At 36.9% G+C, this 17,459-nt stretch overlaps 1 protein-coding gene across 2 annotated transcripts in view; it reads left to right on the plus strand.

The window, feature by feature from the left end:
• Positions 1–887: 887 nt before the first annotated feature.
• Positions 888–17,459, plus strand: part of LOC137273321 (E3 ubiquitin-protein ligase COP1-like) — a 29,930-nt gene continuing 13,358 nt past the window's right edge. For both annotated transcript variants that reach the window (XM_067805902.1, XM_067805901.1), the window contains exons 1-8: positions 888–1,223; positions 10,353–10,412; positions 11,972–12,069; positions 13,880–13,944; positions 14,704–14,817; positions 16,118–16,186; positions 16,696–16,755; positions 17,192–17,233. In XM_067805902.1, the coding sequence (XP_067662003.1) occupies positions 1,117–1,223; positions 10,353–10,412; positions 11,972–12,069; positions 13,880–13,944; positions 14,704–14,817; positions 16,118–16,186; positions 16,696–16,755; positions 17,192–17,233 (615 nt within the window). In that variant the 5' untranslated portion in view covers positions 888–1,116. The remainder of the gene's footprint in view (positions 1,224–10,352; positions 10,413–11,971; positions 12,070–13,879; positions 13,945–14,703; positions 14,818–16,117; positions 16,187–16,695; positions 16,756–17,191; positions 17,234–17,459) is intronic.

The raw sequence follows: 17,459 nt of genomic DNA on the forward strand, positions 1-17,459 counted from the left end.
GTCTTCGATTACAAGTTCCATGTAGTGTATTTAAATCTACATGTAACCGAGTTCTACGGTAATATGTTGTTTCTCACTCACACATATCGACGAACGCCGTCATACAGAAGAGAAAATCACTCACGCAAATCACTGACGAGTAGATCAATGCCCATGATGTTGGTCACTGGATTGTCTGGACCAGACTCGATTATTCACAGACCACCGCCATGTAGCTGGAATATTGATGAGTTCGGCGTTAAAGAAGGAAGGAAGGAAGGAACGAACGAACGAAGGAACGAACAAACGAACGAACGAACGAAATGAATGCAACTTGCTGTAAAGTGACTTCACATTCGCTTGAATCCGACATAATTTGATATTGAAGAAACTGATCACTCATTTTAGTTATTGTACATGAAAAGCAGGGATTTATATATTCATTAACCACTTTATTATCGATTCAAACACCTGTTCAAACGCCAACTGAATCCTAAAAAATATTCAGTTGGCATCACGTAAGAAACAAGAACGTGTTATCCATAAAGTGTATGTTTTTGCACTGAATTGTATATTTAAATCTCAAATAAAGATAACGACAACACATTTGAATATTATTGTGTGTCCTTTTACAAGCGATCTTAGCTCGAAAAGTAACCGTAAATCCAAAACTCTGCGATGGTTGTTGCGCACAACCATGGTTAACAGCGAAAAGACTTTACATACGCCCTGATAATTGGAATTATGGAAATCGTGACACCAAAACGAGTAAAGTGAAACTTGAAAACATAGCCGTTACGGTTTCCCATATGTAATTTGTTCGACAGAGGTTATTTCATTCCAACACAATAACGATAAATCTTTGGGGGAATAGTTTTTTACCTGCCTGTCAGAAGCGCATGCGTTTCAGACTGGGAAATGCAATTTTAGCTGGAGTAAACAGACAGTTTCCGGTCAACTTTGTCTTAGATTTACTAAAAGTTGTTTGGTATTTGCACCCTCAAAGCTGCGTGCATTTACTAGCTTTCTGTTATTTGATTTTGTTGACACCAACAGAATGGTGACACAGATTGACTTTATTTTGTTTGCCGAGCAAGGCTGGATGTGTTGCTCCTGACTCTCGACTCCTAATCGACAATGGCAGGCAGAACGCAACAACCGCCCCGACGGAGAAAACGAGTGCAAACTCCTGTTTTCAGTAGCATAGTTGGCTCATATGAAGACAAAGACAACGATTTCGTCTGGTAAGACTTTGTCAGGTCTCAATTTGCATGCATGAGCATGCGTAAGATTTCTGTGCAACTTTCTTCCCCACCTCGGTTACTTTCTGCACCTGTCCAGGAAGAGCCCCATTGCAGGAAATTATGAAAATAATGGATTATTGTTATAAACTTTATTCGCAGAATTAATTTGAAGAGTGCATTTTTGTTTTCAGTGGCTATTCTATTTGTTGTTTTGAAATTGTTTGAGGATATAACGTGACTATGACAATTATGTCAGTGTTAACTTAGGCTAATGGTAATGTTTTTGTCAACTGACAGTTGTCACTGTTAACACGTGTATCATTAACTTGATTTTCAAAAATAATTCATTTCACCTGAAACCTTCAACTATCTGTTAACAGCAATAAAATTGCCAAGTCATATGAGGGCAGTGGGTTAGCATTGTGGTTAAAGCTTTTGCTTATCACTGTGAGGACCAGGGCTCAATTCCCCACATAGGTACATTTTGTGAAGCCTAATTCTTGTGTCCCCCAGTGTGAGATATTCCTGGATTATTGTAGTGGTGTAGAGCTGAAGCCTACGCTGGGATTTGAACCATGGGCTATCTGGATTGGGAGAGGGCACCTTGTCCTGTTGACTAGATAAGGATGTCATCTGTGAAATGAATTCATAATTTTCCATGAAATGCTACATACTCCCCTATTCAACAGAGGGCACATTCCTGGCTGTGTAGTTTGGTACAGCAACATTTTCTACTCAAATTCAATATAAGCTTGCGCAAGTATACGTTGGTTGCCAGTGTAGCTGCCTTGAGCCTTGAATATTTTTATTTGTTTGATGGATCTTGAACCTTCTGTTGTGGTAGCATGTCCACATGGTGATTGAGATGAGGTAAAGATGTCATCTGCTGAATGATTGTCACACCCTGCTATCAGGTTAGAAATCAATCCTTTATGCAAGATATGCTTTGAGTCAATGAAATTTGTAAGAAACAGTCAGGACACTGCCTGGTGATACAAACATGGCAACAGGTTTGCTAGGGCTCAGCAAGCATATCGAACCTCTTCAGTCGAATGATCTTTCATTGTAGCATGCAAAATCTTGAAATAAGTCGTTGATTTTTAGAATTTTCAATATCTGTGTCTTGCCTGTGCATTTTATGTCAAGAGCCATTTAAGTAATGTTGTTACCGTAAACATGTTTTTTGTTGTTTGAAGTTCATTTATGGCACTGAAATGTTATTTGGTGAATTGATTAATGTTCTTTGATTTATGTAAACTTATCTTGGTTTTGGTTTCAACTTAATGTATGGGACTAAAATGTTTATTGGTGAAACTGATATACATGTGTTTTTTTATTCAGTAATTTTCATTAATAAGCTCAGAAATGATTGCAGGTTATTAGGTATGTATTTATTGATACTACACAAATTAAAACACAGATGTTTCATTTATAAAGTAACTCCCCACATTGGTACAATGTGTTAATCCCAATTGTGGTATCCCTTGCCATAACACCCAGCTCACTCACTTGATGCTTACTGTGATCCACATCTTTGTTTTTCTTATGAATTTTATGAAACCACTCAACTAATTATAAAATACTTTGCCATGCATGAATATTCATGAAGACAGTATTTTGCCAAGAGGGGTGCTCACTTACTGCGACAACAAATGAAATTTGTTACTGGATGTGTAAAGGAAACAATTCTAAGACATGCACTTTGGTCTTTTTACACCAGGTATTGGGTTAACCAAAGGTTAAAAGTTATGTCAAAGTGACCTGGGTTTGATTAACATTTTGGTACAATTTGTTAAACCCATATTTGGTTTCTTCCTCCCATGTTACTGCTTGAAAGTTTTTATTACAAAAAAGTGCCATATAAACTCACTCACCCACTCACTCAATCGATCAATCGATCGATCAGTGCCTATGTTAACAAACAACTTATCTGTCAAGTGATGTTGTAGGTCAAATTACACCATGTAAGGAGTAAAACTAAAAGTCAAGGTTGAAGTGACACATTTTACTGAATATGTGAAAAAGTTGCCTGTGCTGTACTTGTTGTTACCCTGTCTGGTCATAGGTGTTAGACGGACAGACGATGACTGGTCAGCTTGGAGTCAGTATACTCTGCCTGAATGGGGTATCCATGTTAAACTGTAGCATGTATAATAGACCTTTCAGTGTTTAAATTGGATATAATTTTGTTTTTTATCTTACCTGATTGGCTGAACACACCTTTATTATTTTCAAAGTACCCTGCTTACAAGTGAGGTACATTGCAATGTACCCTGCTGCCAATGGCAACTCATTTGTTACTTCATGGTAGTGCTTCTTTATCTTGAATAACATTGAATTACGCATGATGTGCAGAAATTATGAAGTTTGTGAATGCAAATGGATGGAAGGGAGATAACTCTAAATTTTTTATTGTGTCATCTGCAAAATCTAGCAATGACTATAAAAAAAGATTTGCCTCCCATTCCAATAGGTAAAATTTGACAAAACGTTCAAATGTTGTCCCTATGAATATTAGGAAAGGGAATTACACTGCAGCGATTTTACTATGACATTGACAATACCTGTGGGAAAAACAACAAGATGCAAGATTTGAATCATTTGATTCACACAGATTGGCTGAAGGTGTGCAATCTATCGCCAATGCTTCTAACAGTTTTAAATTAACATTGAGATGTTTGGTAAGATAAATATGTTGTTCACCTGTTGTGAACAACTTATGATATATCCTTCCTATTGAAAAAGTTTATAAACCTATCACAGTGTTTCAAACACAAATCAGCATTATCCAATTGGCTATTGAAACATTGCATTTTGCATGAGATGCAGCGTAATAGAGTATGTCCATTCATGGACCGTGGGGAGCCTAGTGGTTAAGGTGTTCGCTCATCCTGAAGACCCAGGTATGATTCCCCTCAAGGGAAGCCCTTTTCTGGTGTCCCAATCTGTGATATTGCTGGATGTTTTCTAAAAGCGGCATAAATTCAAACTCGCTCACTGTTGTGATTCAGCAGTCTGTCCTGGCCATTCAGCCTTGGATATTAGAATCTCGTTCCATCCCTATGGTCAGGATGAGTACAAGCAGCCATATGCAGACTCTCACATCTCTGTGTATGTGCAATAATCTTGAACGAGATTTTCAACACTTTTCCACTTGACACCATATACAGGACAATGATGAGGGTCAAATCTACCTTTGCTTGCACACAGTTGTGTTGGGCCCATCGAAGCATGTTGACTTTATGTCTCTCAGTTCAACAGTGAGAAGGCTTGAAGGTTCTTTTCTCTCCAAAAGCCTTATGTTGTAACGATCAACTAATTTGTTGGTGATGTGATAAGACATCTGTCTGATAACAAGCCAGGTGAGTATAACGTTGATGGTGCAAACATTTTGCTGTAATCAATGGTAATTATAGTACGGATCAGTAAGATCAAAGAAGGGGCTGCAGTTTACATCAATGAGTGTTTAAGAACCATGCAGTGGCCCCACCAGGCAAGATTGTTGACATGAATGACTTGTTTTTTCATTACTGCAAAAAGTTGATATTACCTGAAATCCACTGAATTTCAAGCTATTTGTGATGAGTGTTGAAAAGCAATTTTTTTTAGGTTAAGGTGTGATACAGGTATTTTTGCATTGTGGTTTGATCTGGTTGTTGTTTAACTGTGCATGCTGCAATATTCCAGCTTTATGATGGTGGTCTGTAATAAATGTAAGCATGGGTCACTGAAGACAGGTATTGTTTGGAATTGAAGAGTGGTGTATGATTGAATATGGTTTTGACAAAAGAGTTGTCCAATAGTTCTGGTATGAATAACTCTCATAAATCGGAGAGTGACCGGCTGTCTTACTTTTGAGGTGTATTGGGTCAGCCTAGTGTTTAAGGTGTTATCTCATCATGACTTAGATCCATGTTCGATTCTCCACATGAGTCAGTATGTGAAGCCCATTTCTGATGTCCTGTGCAGTGATATTGCTGGAATATTGCTAGAAGAGGTGTAAAACCATACTCACTGACTGACAAACTGTCCGACTGATTCCCTGACCTTCTGATTGACTCATTGACTCTCACTCTTTCAAAGGAAGATAACTGAAGTTTAAAATATAGTATTTACTCAACCCTGAGCATAACATTAACAGTCTGATGTGTCAATTGTGCCAATTTGTATATCACAACCTGATGCATATTCTGTAAACATGCATCATGACATCATGTACATATGCTGAATTATTTGTTTGAAATACATCCAAGGAGACTGAGTCATAATGTTTTAAGTTTTGGATTGTTTGATCATTGCAATGCATGACATGTCAGTTCAAGAAAGAACATATGATTTAGAGTTTGACTTCAGCAACACCTTTTTGTTGTTAGAATGGCATTGGTCTGGTTATGCTCTCTGGCTTTGTTGACACGTTGTTGTATTCCCATGGTATAAGTTGATGATCATGATGCTGATCACTGAATAGTCTGGTCCAAACTCAAATATTTACAGATTGAAGTCATGTGGCTGAAATGTAGCCGAGTGTGGGGTTAAACAACCAGCAAACAAATATCAATCATTCTAGAGCAAACTCGACTTTAATGATTAAAGCATGTGTGTTTTTAATATCCCTTAGTGATTGTTTTCATTCATTTTGAATTTTGATGAGTATTGGGCATGGTATTGACAAGTCAGTGAACGTGCATATATCTGTGTGTGTCAGAGCTTTGTGATAACTTCATAAGCATATGACTAATTCTTCATGACTCACTGTAGAGCTATGTTGTGACTTCTGTGTAACAAGAGAAGCCCATCGGCTAGTAGTGAACTTCAATCTCATCAGCATCAGATATTTTACTGAGATACAATATATCTCTGCAGCACCATGATCATGCAGACATCACAGCTGCAGCAGGACACATCAGATATACACAAGTAAACATGTTTGAAGGATAAGTTGATTCTTGAGCCAGTTGTCAGTTTTGTATTATACATAGGCTTTATTTCTTTATTGATCTAATTTGGAGAGATTTGGCATAGAACACAAACACCTTAGAAGCAAACGATTTTGGATATTAGTGATGTAAAAATCCCCAGTAGAATCTGAAGCCTCAGTTTTGAAAAAGCTTGACTATTTCTTAGCATAAAAAATGTGTTTTTCCCTTTGTATATTGTTCTCTCAAGCGCTTAAAGATAATTTGCCTTTTGGTTTTAAAAAAGAAATGGCTCATTCTCTGTTTTGAAAAATCTTGTTTTGAGTGCACAAAAACATTGTTCAGTTCCTCATTTGTAGTGAATGTTTTGTAGTGGTGCTGAGTGAAACGACATAATCTCTTGGACATTTTGCATACCTGAAGTCAAAAATGGCTCTTAAAACCTTCTAAGCTGATTTCTCTTTGTTTCCTTAGGGGTATTTCTTAACATTGTCAGAATCCTAATCCTGCATCTCAGGCTTAATGTGTGAGTGGATGTCAGGTATTATATCAGTTATGAAATTCAAATACAAACCTCAACACACATTTTAGCAATATGTTTTTATTAGTTTGACCTTGTTTACCTTCTGCTGTGTTTCCTGCAACCTGTTTGCAGGCTGGCCGAGAAGACCAAGCTTGTTCCGGAAGTTGTTAGTGCTAGATGATTGTTTTAGCAAGTAGTCATTCTGAGAGGAGATAAAATGACTTCCTGTCTCGGCAGTTCTGTCAAGTATCCTGTGAATTCTCTGCCTAACTTCCTCCTTCACCATAGGCCTGGCATTTGTCTGCAGATTTTGCTTCTTCAACTTTCAGGGGACTTCCTCAGTATGGGGGAAGAACTTGTCCAGCTCATGTTGGGAGGGGATTCGTCATTGTTGGGGAACACATATAACCAAGTTAGTGACAGTAAGGGCCTTTTGTTATGCAGGGGTCTGGAGGTATTTTGCCTTGGATTCTCAGCTAATTTTATTTTGTTTAATTGCCAATCTTAAAAGTTTATTTTCTTTAATTTGGAGATATTTTAATGTTATTTCTTGTTGAATTACTGTAATCTAGATTGTTTACTAAATTGTATTTATAGCAATATTGTTAAGCGAAGTTTCTTCTTTGAGTGTCAGTTTAGAAGCTGTACAATATAATTTTTTGATAACACTGTCTATATTTTGTGAGTGAGACATTTCGTTACAGATTCTTGTACCATTGGTGATACAAGCATTATCTCATCTGTTATCCATGAAGTTTGTCTGTATCTTAAAACTAAGCTGTAGAGTTTTTCCTCTAATTGTTAGCAGGTTTGGGCATTGCCAAAATTTTCATATTGTGATATGTTGTGATATGTGTTGGTGTATTGCAATATATTGTAAGATTATTTTAATGAACTTATTGTTTCCTTTCTTTTGAAACAATGTCACTGGCCACAGTCATGATGCATATGTGATTGCACAAGAGCTAAATTGACAATGCTTCCAAACTGACGACATCGCTATAAAGATTAAAAGCTGCAGCGGCGTCCACCATTTTGGTTTGTTGTTCAGTGCGCGTGCTGGTACCAATCTACCCATATTTATATGGTTTACAAGTCATGTAAGGGCAGTTATATAATTATAAGTGCTAATATCTATGAATGTTTAATAATATAAACGAAATGCAAATGTTATAAGTCTTTTTGACCACATCTCAGAAATGCCGATTGTATCGGATGAACCTGTTCTCAAAAATTGTACCTCAATTAGTCAATACATCGTATTGTGAAGATCAAAATTCAAATGAAGAGAAATTAAGGGAAAATGTGCCAATTTTTTCCACCCCATTTGAAATGTTTAATCTTTATGGATATATATTCCGTACTCTCTTTCTCCTATGCGTTGTCATTGGCTAGTGGTATGCTTGCAAAATGAAATACCCCTTACTTTTTTTTTAATGGTATATGGGCAAAAGTGAGCTTTATAACACTTTACATTGTGGTAGAGCAAACTGTATTTCAGTGTGTGTCAGTTCTAAGGGACATTTCATCTTGCCTGTCATTCACTCACTCATTGAACTGTTTTCTTAGAACAGAAACAGTTGCCTGATATGCATGAGGCAGCTGGAATATCGGCAACTATCAGCATTCCGATCGTCTGTTTATTAGCTCCAACAGCAGTGTTGTAAAGCAGGATGGTTACAAAATAACACAATGTGTTTTGTAAAACCTAGGTGGCCACCAGCTGCAATTTTTAACCTTTGCCAGGTTCAGATGTTATCTGTTGTAAAATGTTTGAAATTCTGGTTCATCTGATTTGGGAGGGGGAGGACACAGGGATCGCCTAACAGTTTAAACTTTAAGTGTTCACTCATCACGCTGAATGCTTGGGTTTGATTCCCCACATGGTACAATATGTGAAGCCCATTTCAGACCATCCAATGAGTCTTCGATATATTCAGTTAATCTGCTTCAGAAGACAACTAGTTCCCATATCTCAGTGTCAAGGGTGCCTTTAACTTCTATTAGTAACAGGTCCTGATGAGAATAGTAGTGTCCTTTGTCTTCAGAATATATTCATACCAGTAATGTCAACTTGTTACATTTGGGGCCGGTGGGGTAGCTTAGTGGTTGAAGTGATTTCTTGCCATGCTGAAGACCCTTGTTCAATTCTACTCATGGGTACAATGTGTGAAGTCTCCTTTGTGCTATTGCAGGAGTATAAGCAGCTTTAAACTTAAAACTGCAGCTGGTCAGTCCACATGTTCATGATTTCGAACATTGCCTTTGTAAAGAGGATGTGTTCTTCAGTCTAGTGTCATATACAATATGAAAGCATCGACTAATGAGAGGGCTTGCTTTGACCACACCCCTTTATGCGGCCAGTTGTCCTTGCTATCGTCTGTCATTTGTGTCCAAATTGTTTAGCTGAGTGTCAAAATCGTCTTCTAGAAATAACAATAAAGAACTGGTAGATGTCATAGGTGGTGATCGATAGGCCAATCACCCATGATTATGTTTAGATGAAGTTTTAATTGATTGTTTGCAACGGTAGCTTGGTGATCGGCAAAGGAGGCGGGTGGGTACACAGAAGTGTGCGCCTTTGTCTAGATATATTTTATTGTGAAGCGTTTCAAGTTGGGGGTCATCTCAAAATTTACATATGTGAAAAAAAAAATCAGTAATCCTCGCAATGACACGAAGGCCTATGTGTGTCCTTAGACAGACCTATGTTTTGTCCCCAGAGATCTGAGATTTTACTTTCTTCCACAGGCATGTGACAGGCCTATGTGTGTCCCCAGGGATCTGAGATTTTACTTTGTTCCATGGGCATGTGGGAGGCCTATGTATGTGTGTCCCCAGGGATCTGAGCCTTCAATTTGTTCCACAGGGTCAAGGGTTACCTACATCATGGCTTTGTGCAAACATAGTGGGAGATCAAACACTTATGGCCAGGAAAACCTCCAGACAAGAAAGTAGCCTTCATAACTGACACAGTGTAAACCCCCAGCTTGAGTTATCATTGTGCACAGGGCAGGTTTCTTTTGGTTAAAAAATTATATTGAGGTGTGTTGGTATTTGTATTTTGTTACAGTGTGTGACAGTAATTGTGCAGCCATATCCTGTGGTGACCTATGTATATATCCCTGTGTGAAAGTCATCAGGGCCAACTGAAAGTTTCCCTTCCATATTTATCATATATGTCAATTGTCAATCAATTTCAAGGGAAGCGTGAAATTTTGTGAATGACTTCCTGTGCAGATTTTATATCAAACAATACAAATAATAATGAACATTGTTTTACGTTTGAAATGAAATACCGGAAAATTAATGTATCTATTTTGTTTCAAAAGCATATTACAGCACATAGTTTTTAGGAATCTTAGTCTAAGTAACAATTTAATTTTCCTGTAATCCTATATTTGTTTCTCTCAGTATATATTTGATATGTCATTTGTTTCATATTGCATGTGTAACCTTTGTTTTCCCATCCCATCCCACCCCACTTTCCCCTACCTTCCTCATTCCTTAATAAACACCTCCATTGTCGATCACTCTGTGTGTTTTCCTCAATACAGAATGCACACCCATTCTCCTCTCAGCATGCACAGGGACAGTCAGTAAGCATGATAAGGGCAGAATTTCCCACATGTTTGTGGGTAGAAAATGCCTGTCTGAATTTTTAAAAAGTGATGTTTTTATTTATTTCAGCCCAGTGTGCTTTGATATAATTGAAGAAGCTCATATGACCAAATGTGGACATACATTTTGGTAAGTTAATGTTTTATCATGTTTGATATGGTCCTTTTTAACAGAATTTCTTCAGTATTAACAATCATTTTCAAAACAATGTGTTCATGACAAAGTTGAGTGAAATAAGATTGTTTGAAACATTTAGAGATTAGAAAATACAAGGAAGAAATTTGGTTTTACTAAGTGTGCTAAGTGCCCACATTGGCTGGAGTACAAACTTCTCAAATAATTAGGGTTATCATATTTATGGTTGTAATGCAGACCTTGACAGCAGCTGGCATTGGTCTCAGAGTTTCTCAGTGGTAGTCTAGTGGTTAAAGTGTTCACTTGTCATGTCACAGACCTGGATTTGAATCCTTATGTGGGTACAATGTGTGAAGGCCATTTCTGGTATAGCCCACCATCATATTGCAGGAGAGTGCTACAAACGGAGTACACTCAATCACTTACTCACTCCAAGTGACTCCACCGATGTTGATCAAATAATATATAGATTTTCATATTCTGATTCGTGTCACAAATCATTGTGACAGTTTTTTTTCCCAAAAGACCCTGAAAGATATTTGTTGCCAGTATAAGCTAGTATGGTCATATTTGAAGAAAAGAATAAACTTGTAAAGCATGTAATCACTTCTCTGTCTAAGTGTCTTTGACATCATGAGAGTGAACCTTCGTAGTGTGTTGCCTGTGACAGTTTACTTTAATGATGTGAGGGTTTTTTTCCATTTAGAAAATGGCAAAATGCTTAACTGATGATTATGTATGATGAATATTGTGTGAATGTGAACTTTACTCTTTGGAAGACCAAGATATCCTTACCTGAGATAGCTATAGGTAAGTGAGCAAGAGCATAAAAATTTCCCTGAATTATGAGTTTTTGGTGTCATGTCTACTTTGTTCTGAATGTCAGTGTGAACTATTTGGATAGTGGATGTGATTCATTCTGACATCTTTACATCCTGACATCTTCACATCCTGACCCACAGCTACAGTGATCTGACATATTCTACAGTGTCCGGGCTGAGCTGGTTTTCCTCAGTTTAGATCACCAGACACTGCAATGTCCCAAATGAGCTTGTTCTCCTCATTAATGATCTCCAGACAGTAAGATGTCCTAGTTAAACTGGTTCTCCTCATTCAAGAGCTGAGTTTATTCTATTCATTTATGATCACCCTACACTGCAAAGTCGCAATGGAGCTTGTTCTCATTTAAGAACCGTCCCAGCTGACAAGGAGTAATCACAAACTCTATAGTGCTTATGTCTTTGATACCAAAAGACAAATTCTATTCAATTAAAAGTGCTACAATTACAATTACTTACTACAATTCATTTCAAATGATCTGTTTAGCATCCAAAATCATCCTTTCTCAGCTTTTTAATTATTTAACAGTTGTGATGTGTATCCTGAATGTAATACTGAATCTAATGAACTTCAGGTTTATGAAGAACACCTCTGAATGGACATAGTATCTACATACATGGAAATTCAAGCACACACACACAATTCTGTTTGCTGTAATTTGAAAAGGATTGTTAAACCCTAATTCATTTCAGCTTATTTCATCTCTTTTTCAGCTTCAAGTGTATAAAGCAGTGCCTTGAGAAGACCAATAGGTGTCCCAAGTGTAACTACATCATCGACAATGCAGAGCATATCTTTCCCAATTTTACATGTAAGTCACTGCTTGGACAGATGCTGTGAAGGTGAAGGTGTCGCAACATGTGATCAGACCTTCATTTGATGTATTGTGTGTCATTGCAGCCTGATGCAGTGAGGTTCATATTATCAATGGTTTGATTGGCCCATGCAAAGTGGTATCACTGGTACAATGTGGGTGGTGGGTGGTGAGTGGGGGGGGTGTCTGTTTCAAAATCGATGTAAACTTTCCAAAATGGTCAACACAGGAAGTAATAGTTCTAGATTTAAAATGCGAGATATTGGCACAATTTACAAGCAGCAAATTCAACAGAAAGCACATCAAATTTTATATGACAGCACTCACGTCCTATTTCCAAAATTTCAGCTTCTTCCTTCTGGCCAATTTCTACACATGCAGATATTCAGAACAAACAAGGCTTGAAATTCTTTCATCCCAGCAAGCATCAGTATTTGAATTGAAGTATTTTAATGGTTGTTAATCAGTTTAAAATACTTTATCAGTTGTTTCAAACTTTTAATATTTCATTATCCTGACTCATGCTTTGAAGGATGTAGCATTAGCTAAGATAAGTATAAAAAGTAAATTTTATTGATTTAATCATTTAAAAATGAACTTTTTAGAATATGCAAGCCACGGAAGAGCAGTCAAACAATATTATAAAACTTGTATTACCATTTATTCCTTATTACATACAAGATATCATTAAAACTAAGAGAGGCTGTAGGACATTATGATATACTTGTTCCAGTTTCAGACTCTGCTATGCATAGCTATAAAAAGAAATGGGAAGATGAACTTGAAACATATATAAGTGAAAAAGAATGGAAATCCTATCAAAAACTCATACATCATATCATACAAACTTGAGATTTTTCCAATATTCTTTAGTGCATAGAATCTTGTCAATAAACCTACTTTTGTTTGAAATAGGTTATGCGGAGGCTTAGTTTGTACAGATAGCAGAATTCATCTCTTTTGCAACTGTCCAAAATCTAAAAACATATGGAATCAATTTTCTAATTGGATAAGAATAAAAACTCATATCACACTGAATATCGATGAGAAAAAAATCATATTTGGATTCTCTGAAAAAAGGAACAATGTCCTTAATCTCCTGATAGCAGTTGTCAAATTTACTTTTTTTAAAAGTATGAACATATTTTTCTACACAATACCTCAATATGGTCAGAAATATAATAAAGTGTACTACATCGAGAGAACACATCCCATCTCTTCTTGTAACTTTACCAATTTTGTTGGATTATTAATTTCTGATTTTCAACAATTGTTTGATTAATACTAAGGTACAGCCAACCTCTTTCCGTACAATGGCACTTGTTACAATATACTTACCATACTCTGTATACAGATGCATGGTTATATTTGACTGTTATTGGACTTCATGTTTCCTCCCTGAAAAAATATTATCATAAGAATTACATCATTAATATAGTTTTAATGCTAATGTTCCTCAGCAAAATGTTTCCTCTATATTTTTAAATCTTAAATATATTATTATTTAGTCATCATGTATCTTTACCTATCAACTTAGGTTGGACTCTTGTTAACTGAGGTGTTAAATCACTGGCGAATGGGGGTTTACTTCCTGTTTGTGTAGTGGCTTGTCTGACAGATTACCAATGAACCATATATTAAACGCATAAAGGGTATGTTACATTTCCTTACGCTGCCAGTGCATATGTCCCTGATAAAGAAGTTGTGATTAAATAACCTTTGAGGACTCTGTGTGGTATATTTTAAATACAAGACAGTGCACCATGATGATGTTGTGTGTTACATTTTGTGATATTTTTATTTTCAGTGAACGAACTGATTCTCAAATACAAAGGGAAACAGGAAGAAAAGAAAATCAAAATTGAGCAACAGGTGAGATTAGTCACTTCTATGAAACACTACGTTTTGAGTTCACATCAAGGTTAGAAGTTCATGATTGAGGTCAGAAATAGGCTTCACCAACCCATGCTTTACATAAGAGGAGACTAGTAATATCAAGGGATCAGTTTGTCTAAGCTGGTAGATGCATATCACTGTATCCCAACTGTAAAGACAGATGCTTATGTTGTCAATCACTGGATTGTCCAGTTAAGAATTGACCACCATCATTGCCCACCATCAAGAGTGGCTAAGAATCAGTCATGTAAGAGAAGTCCAGGGGCCCCTTTCATGAAGCAACCTTTACCTTAACTCCCATTCTTTAACATTGCAACAATGTTACATTGGTGACTTATGATCACATTGTGCTTTGTGAAAGGAGGCCTTTGTAATGATTACATGTAGATTATGCCCTGAACATGTCAATAAAAAGTCTCTTGTAGATCAGTGCACCATTGCTTATGGGTTTCAGCAAAGAGCTGAAGTTCAAAGCTCTGCTCAACTCACACATATTGCCCTTTGCCCTAGATATAGATTGATTATGTAATGATGAAGATTGTGATTCTCACTGTGATTACATACCGGACAAAATATGTTAGGGCTATTGGTATTCTCAGGATTGATATTTTATTAGTGTGTCAATGAACAAATAGCTCATTTTTCAGAATTTAAAAATATACATATATCCCTGACTATTTTTTTCCAGTATATATAGTTTTGGTAAGTCTTCTTGTATAAAGATATATTTTCTAGACTTGTCCTGGTCCTGCTGATTTGGTAGACTTGGTGTCAGAGGATAATCTTGACCTTGCTAATGTCAACCAACTGCTGGAGTTCTTGGTACACAAGAAGCAACAACTGGAAGCTGTAAGTACTGCTTGTAAGATTGGCTGGTTGATCACTTCTTTTCTGAGAACATTAGTAATGCTCTTGTTTGACCTTAGGAGGAACTTTTGTTTATGAGCCGAGGACCTGTTTTAGTGCAGTTTAATATATTTTAGTGTTGGAAGGTTTTTGACATCTGAATAATGTGACCAGCGTTTGTAACTTTTGAGGTAGTGAAATAAGTCCCTTTTCATCTGAGTGAAGTATGCCCCTTCTCGTCTGAGTGAAGTATACCCCTTATCATCTGAAAGAAATATGTCCCTTATCATCTGAGTGAAGTATGCCTCTTATCTTAGAGAAGTATGTCAGCTATCACCTGAGTGAAGTTTGCTCCTTATATGAGTGAAGTATGCCCCTTATCACCTGAGTGAATGAATTACAATGCACTCTAATTTGTACCGACCAGGACTAACTAAAAAGTTTGAATTAGACAGCAGTCGAAGTTCCACTGAAATTTCTTATATCGATGCCTGAAGGCTTGAACTGTAAGTTCAGTCCAGTTTATACAACAATCCGAGGAAGACAGTGTTGGAGTTGGACAGAGTGCACTGTATGTCCCTTATCATATGAAGGAAGTATGCCCTTTATCATCTGAGTAAAGTATGCTGTTTATCATCTGAGTAAAGTATGCTGTTTATCATCTGAATGAACCAAAGTAAGTGTTCTATGGTATTTGAGTCTGGAAACCTTACCTCAATGCATTTGAACATGAAGTTATGATAATGACCTTTCACTTTTATTCTTCAATTCTGACTCATCAAAGTGGCAGAAACGTGTAGCATCCTCTTAGACACCCTCCTATGGGACCAACATGTGAGTCAAGTTTAGTCTAGCAAGAGTTACCTACCTTGGTATTCACAGGAATTTAGGTAGGCATTGGTAGGCATCAGCTTCAAGTGAGCCATATATACTACTCAAGAGAAGTTAAGGAGTACACAATCTGGTGCTATTACTGTAGAAACACAGCAACTATAGTAATCCCTGTATATTTACAGAATTACCATGACTTATGTAGCACAAAAAGATCTTCTTATATAACATTTATAAGAGTTACTCATAAACAGAGGAAGGATAAATCCCTAGGAACATTATATGTGCCATGCATGTGAATTGTAAGAGTTGAATAAAGTATTGTCTTGTTGATAATTGCTGTTAAGATTGTTTAGTTTGTAAGTCAGGTGGAACTTTCAACTGAACCATTTGTCATGGAAGAGCTTCTCAATGTTTTCACATGCATCAAGATTCGTAGTAAGTAGCTTTAATTGTCTAATCTAATTTTCAGGATGGCAAATTAGCTGAAAATATTATTCTGAAAGAATTTCTGCAACGAGTACGGCAAGGAAAACAAGATGTAAGTATTCTGACTTGTGAAGATACGGGTTAGAATTAATTTTCATTCATCTGGTGGCCAGACTTGCTGACTTGGCTGACATATGTCATCGTATCCTATTTGCGTAGATTGATGCTCATGCTGTTGATCACTGGATTGTCTGGTCTAGACTCCATTATTTACAGACAGCCTCCACTGGAATATTGTTGAGTGTGGCATAAGACTAAGCTCACTCACTCACTTGCTCTGACTTGTATGAGAATCAGCACATGATTTTTAACAGTGCATTGTGTAAGTAGTTTTGAATGTTATAATTTGTGTTTTCAGCTTTATTGCAAAAAAGTCCCAAATTCTGGAAGTCTTAAATGGATCTTATTTATTTTTCTGTATATCATCATGAACATATGTACTTTAAGATATTGCTGATAGTGCTATCTGCCAATGTCTGAGCGGGTGAGGTAGCTGAAATATTGCTACAGCAGGAACCAACATTTTCTAAATGCACTAACTCTGATTTTGTTTTTCTTCAGGAACTGGAAAAGTTGAATCGGGACATTAACCTCCTAGATGAAGATACCAAAAGAGTAGATGTAAGTCTGGCCTTTATAGAACTAGCATTGTCTCTCTTCTAGTAAACCTTTAAAGATTCGGGTTTGAATTGGTCTTCATCAACCCACACTTCTAATTAGAGGTGAATAGTGTCAGGTCATCACACTTATTGACTTGGTTCATATCTTTTGTTTACATCATTACTCATGCTGTTGGTCACTGGTTTGTTTTTTTCCAAACTTGGTTATTTACAATTTTGCTGACACACAGCTGGAACATTGCTGGGGGCAGCGTTAAATAACAAACAAGTATCGCCTCCTTCATTTTGTCCTCAAGACAATACTTTCCTTTTGTCCAAATGCCCTAAATCCTCTCAACTAAATTTCAGACCTCATACCTCACTGAAAGAAAATTTAAAATTTTTTTCTCCCAGTTGGTTACACTCACCTGCTGTTATTTCTATTCTTTCATCAACAGGATTACATCAACGAACAGCAAGAGAAATACACAGCATGTCCAGTAAGTAACTGTAAGGCCTTGTACTTCAACTGTTCATCCAACATTGTTTAACATTTGGCAGGTGAACTGTTATAGACATGTGTGAGCATGTAAGATTATGAGGCCTGCAACTCTCTCATCTGTTTTCTTTTGACACATGAGGGCACCTAAGTGGTCAACCCTAGTGGGTAAACATTCATTCTTCATGCTGATAACCCTGGTTCAAGTTCTCATAAGGGTAGGGTGT

This window comes from Haliotis asinina, chromosome 2 (assembly GCF_037392515.1).
Source record: "Haliotis asinina isolate JCU_RB_2024 chromosome 2, JCU_Hal_asi_v2, whole genome shotgun sequence".
In the NCBI taxonomy this organism is placed as follows: Eukaryota; Metazoa; Mollusca; class Gastropoda; order Lepetellida; family Haliotidae; genus Haliotis; species Haliotis asinina.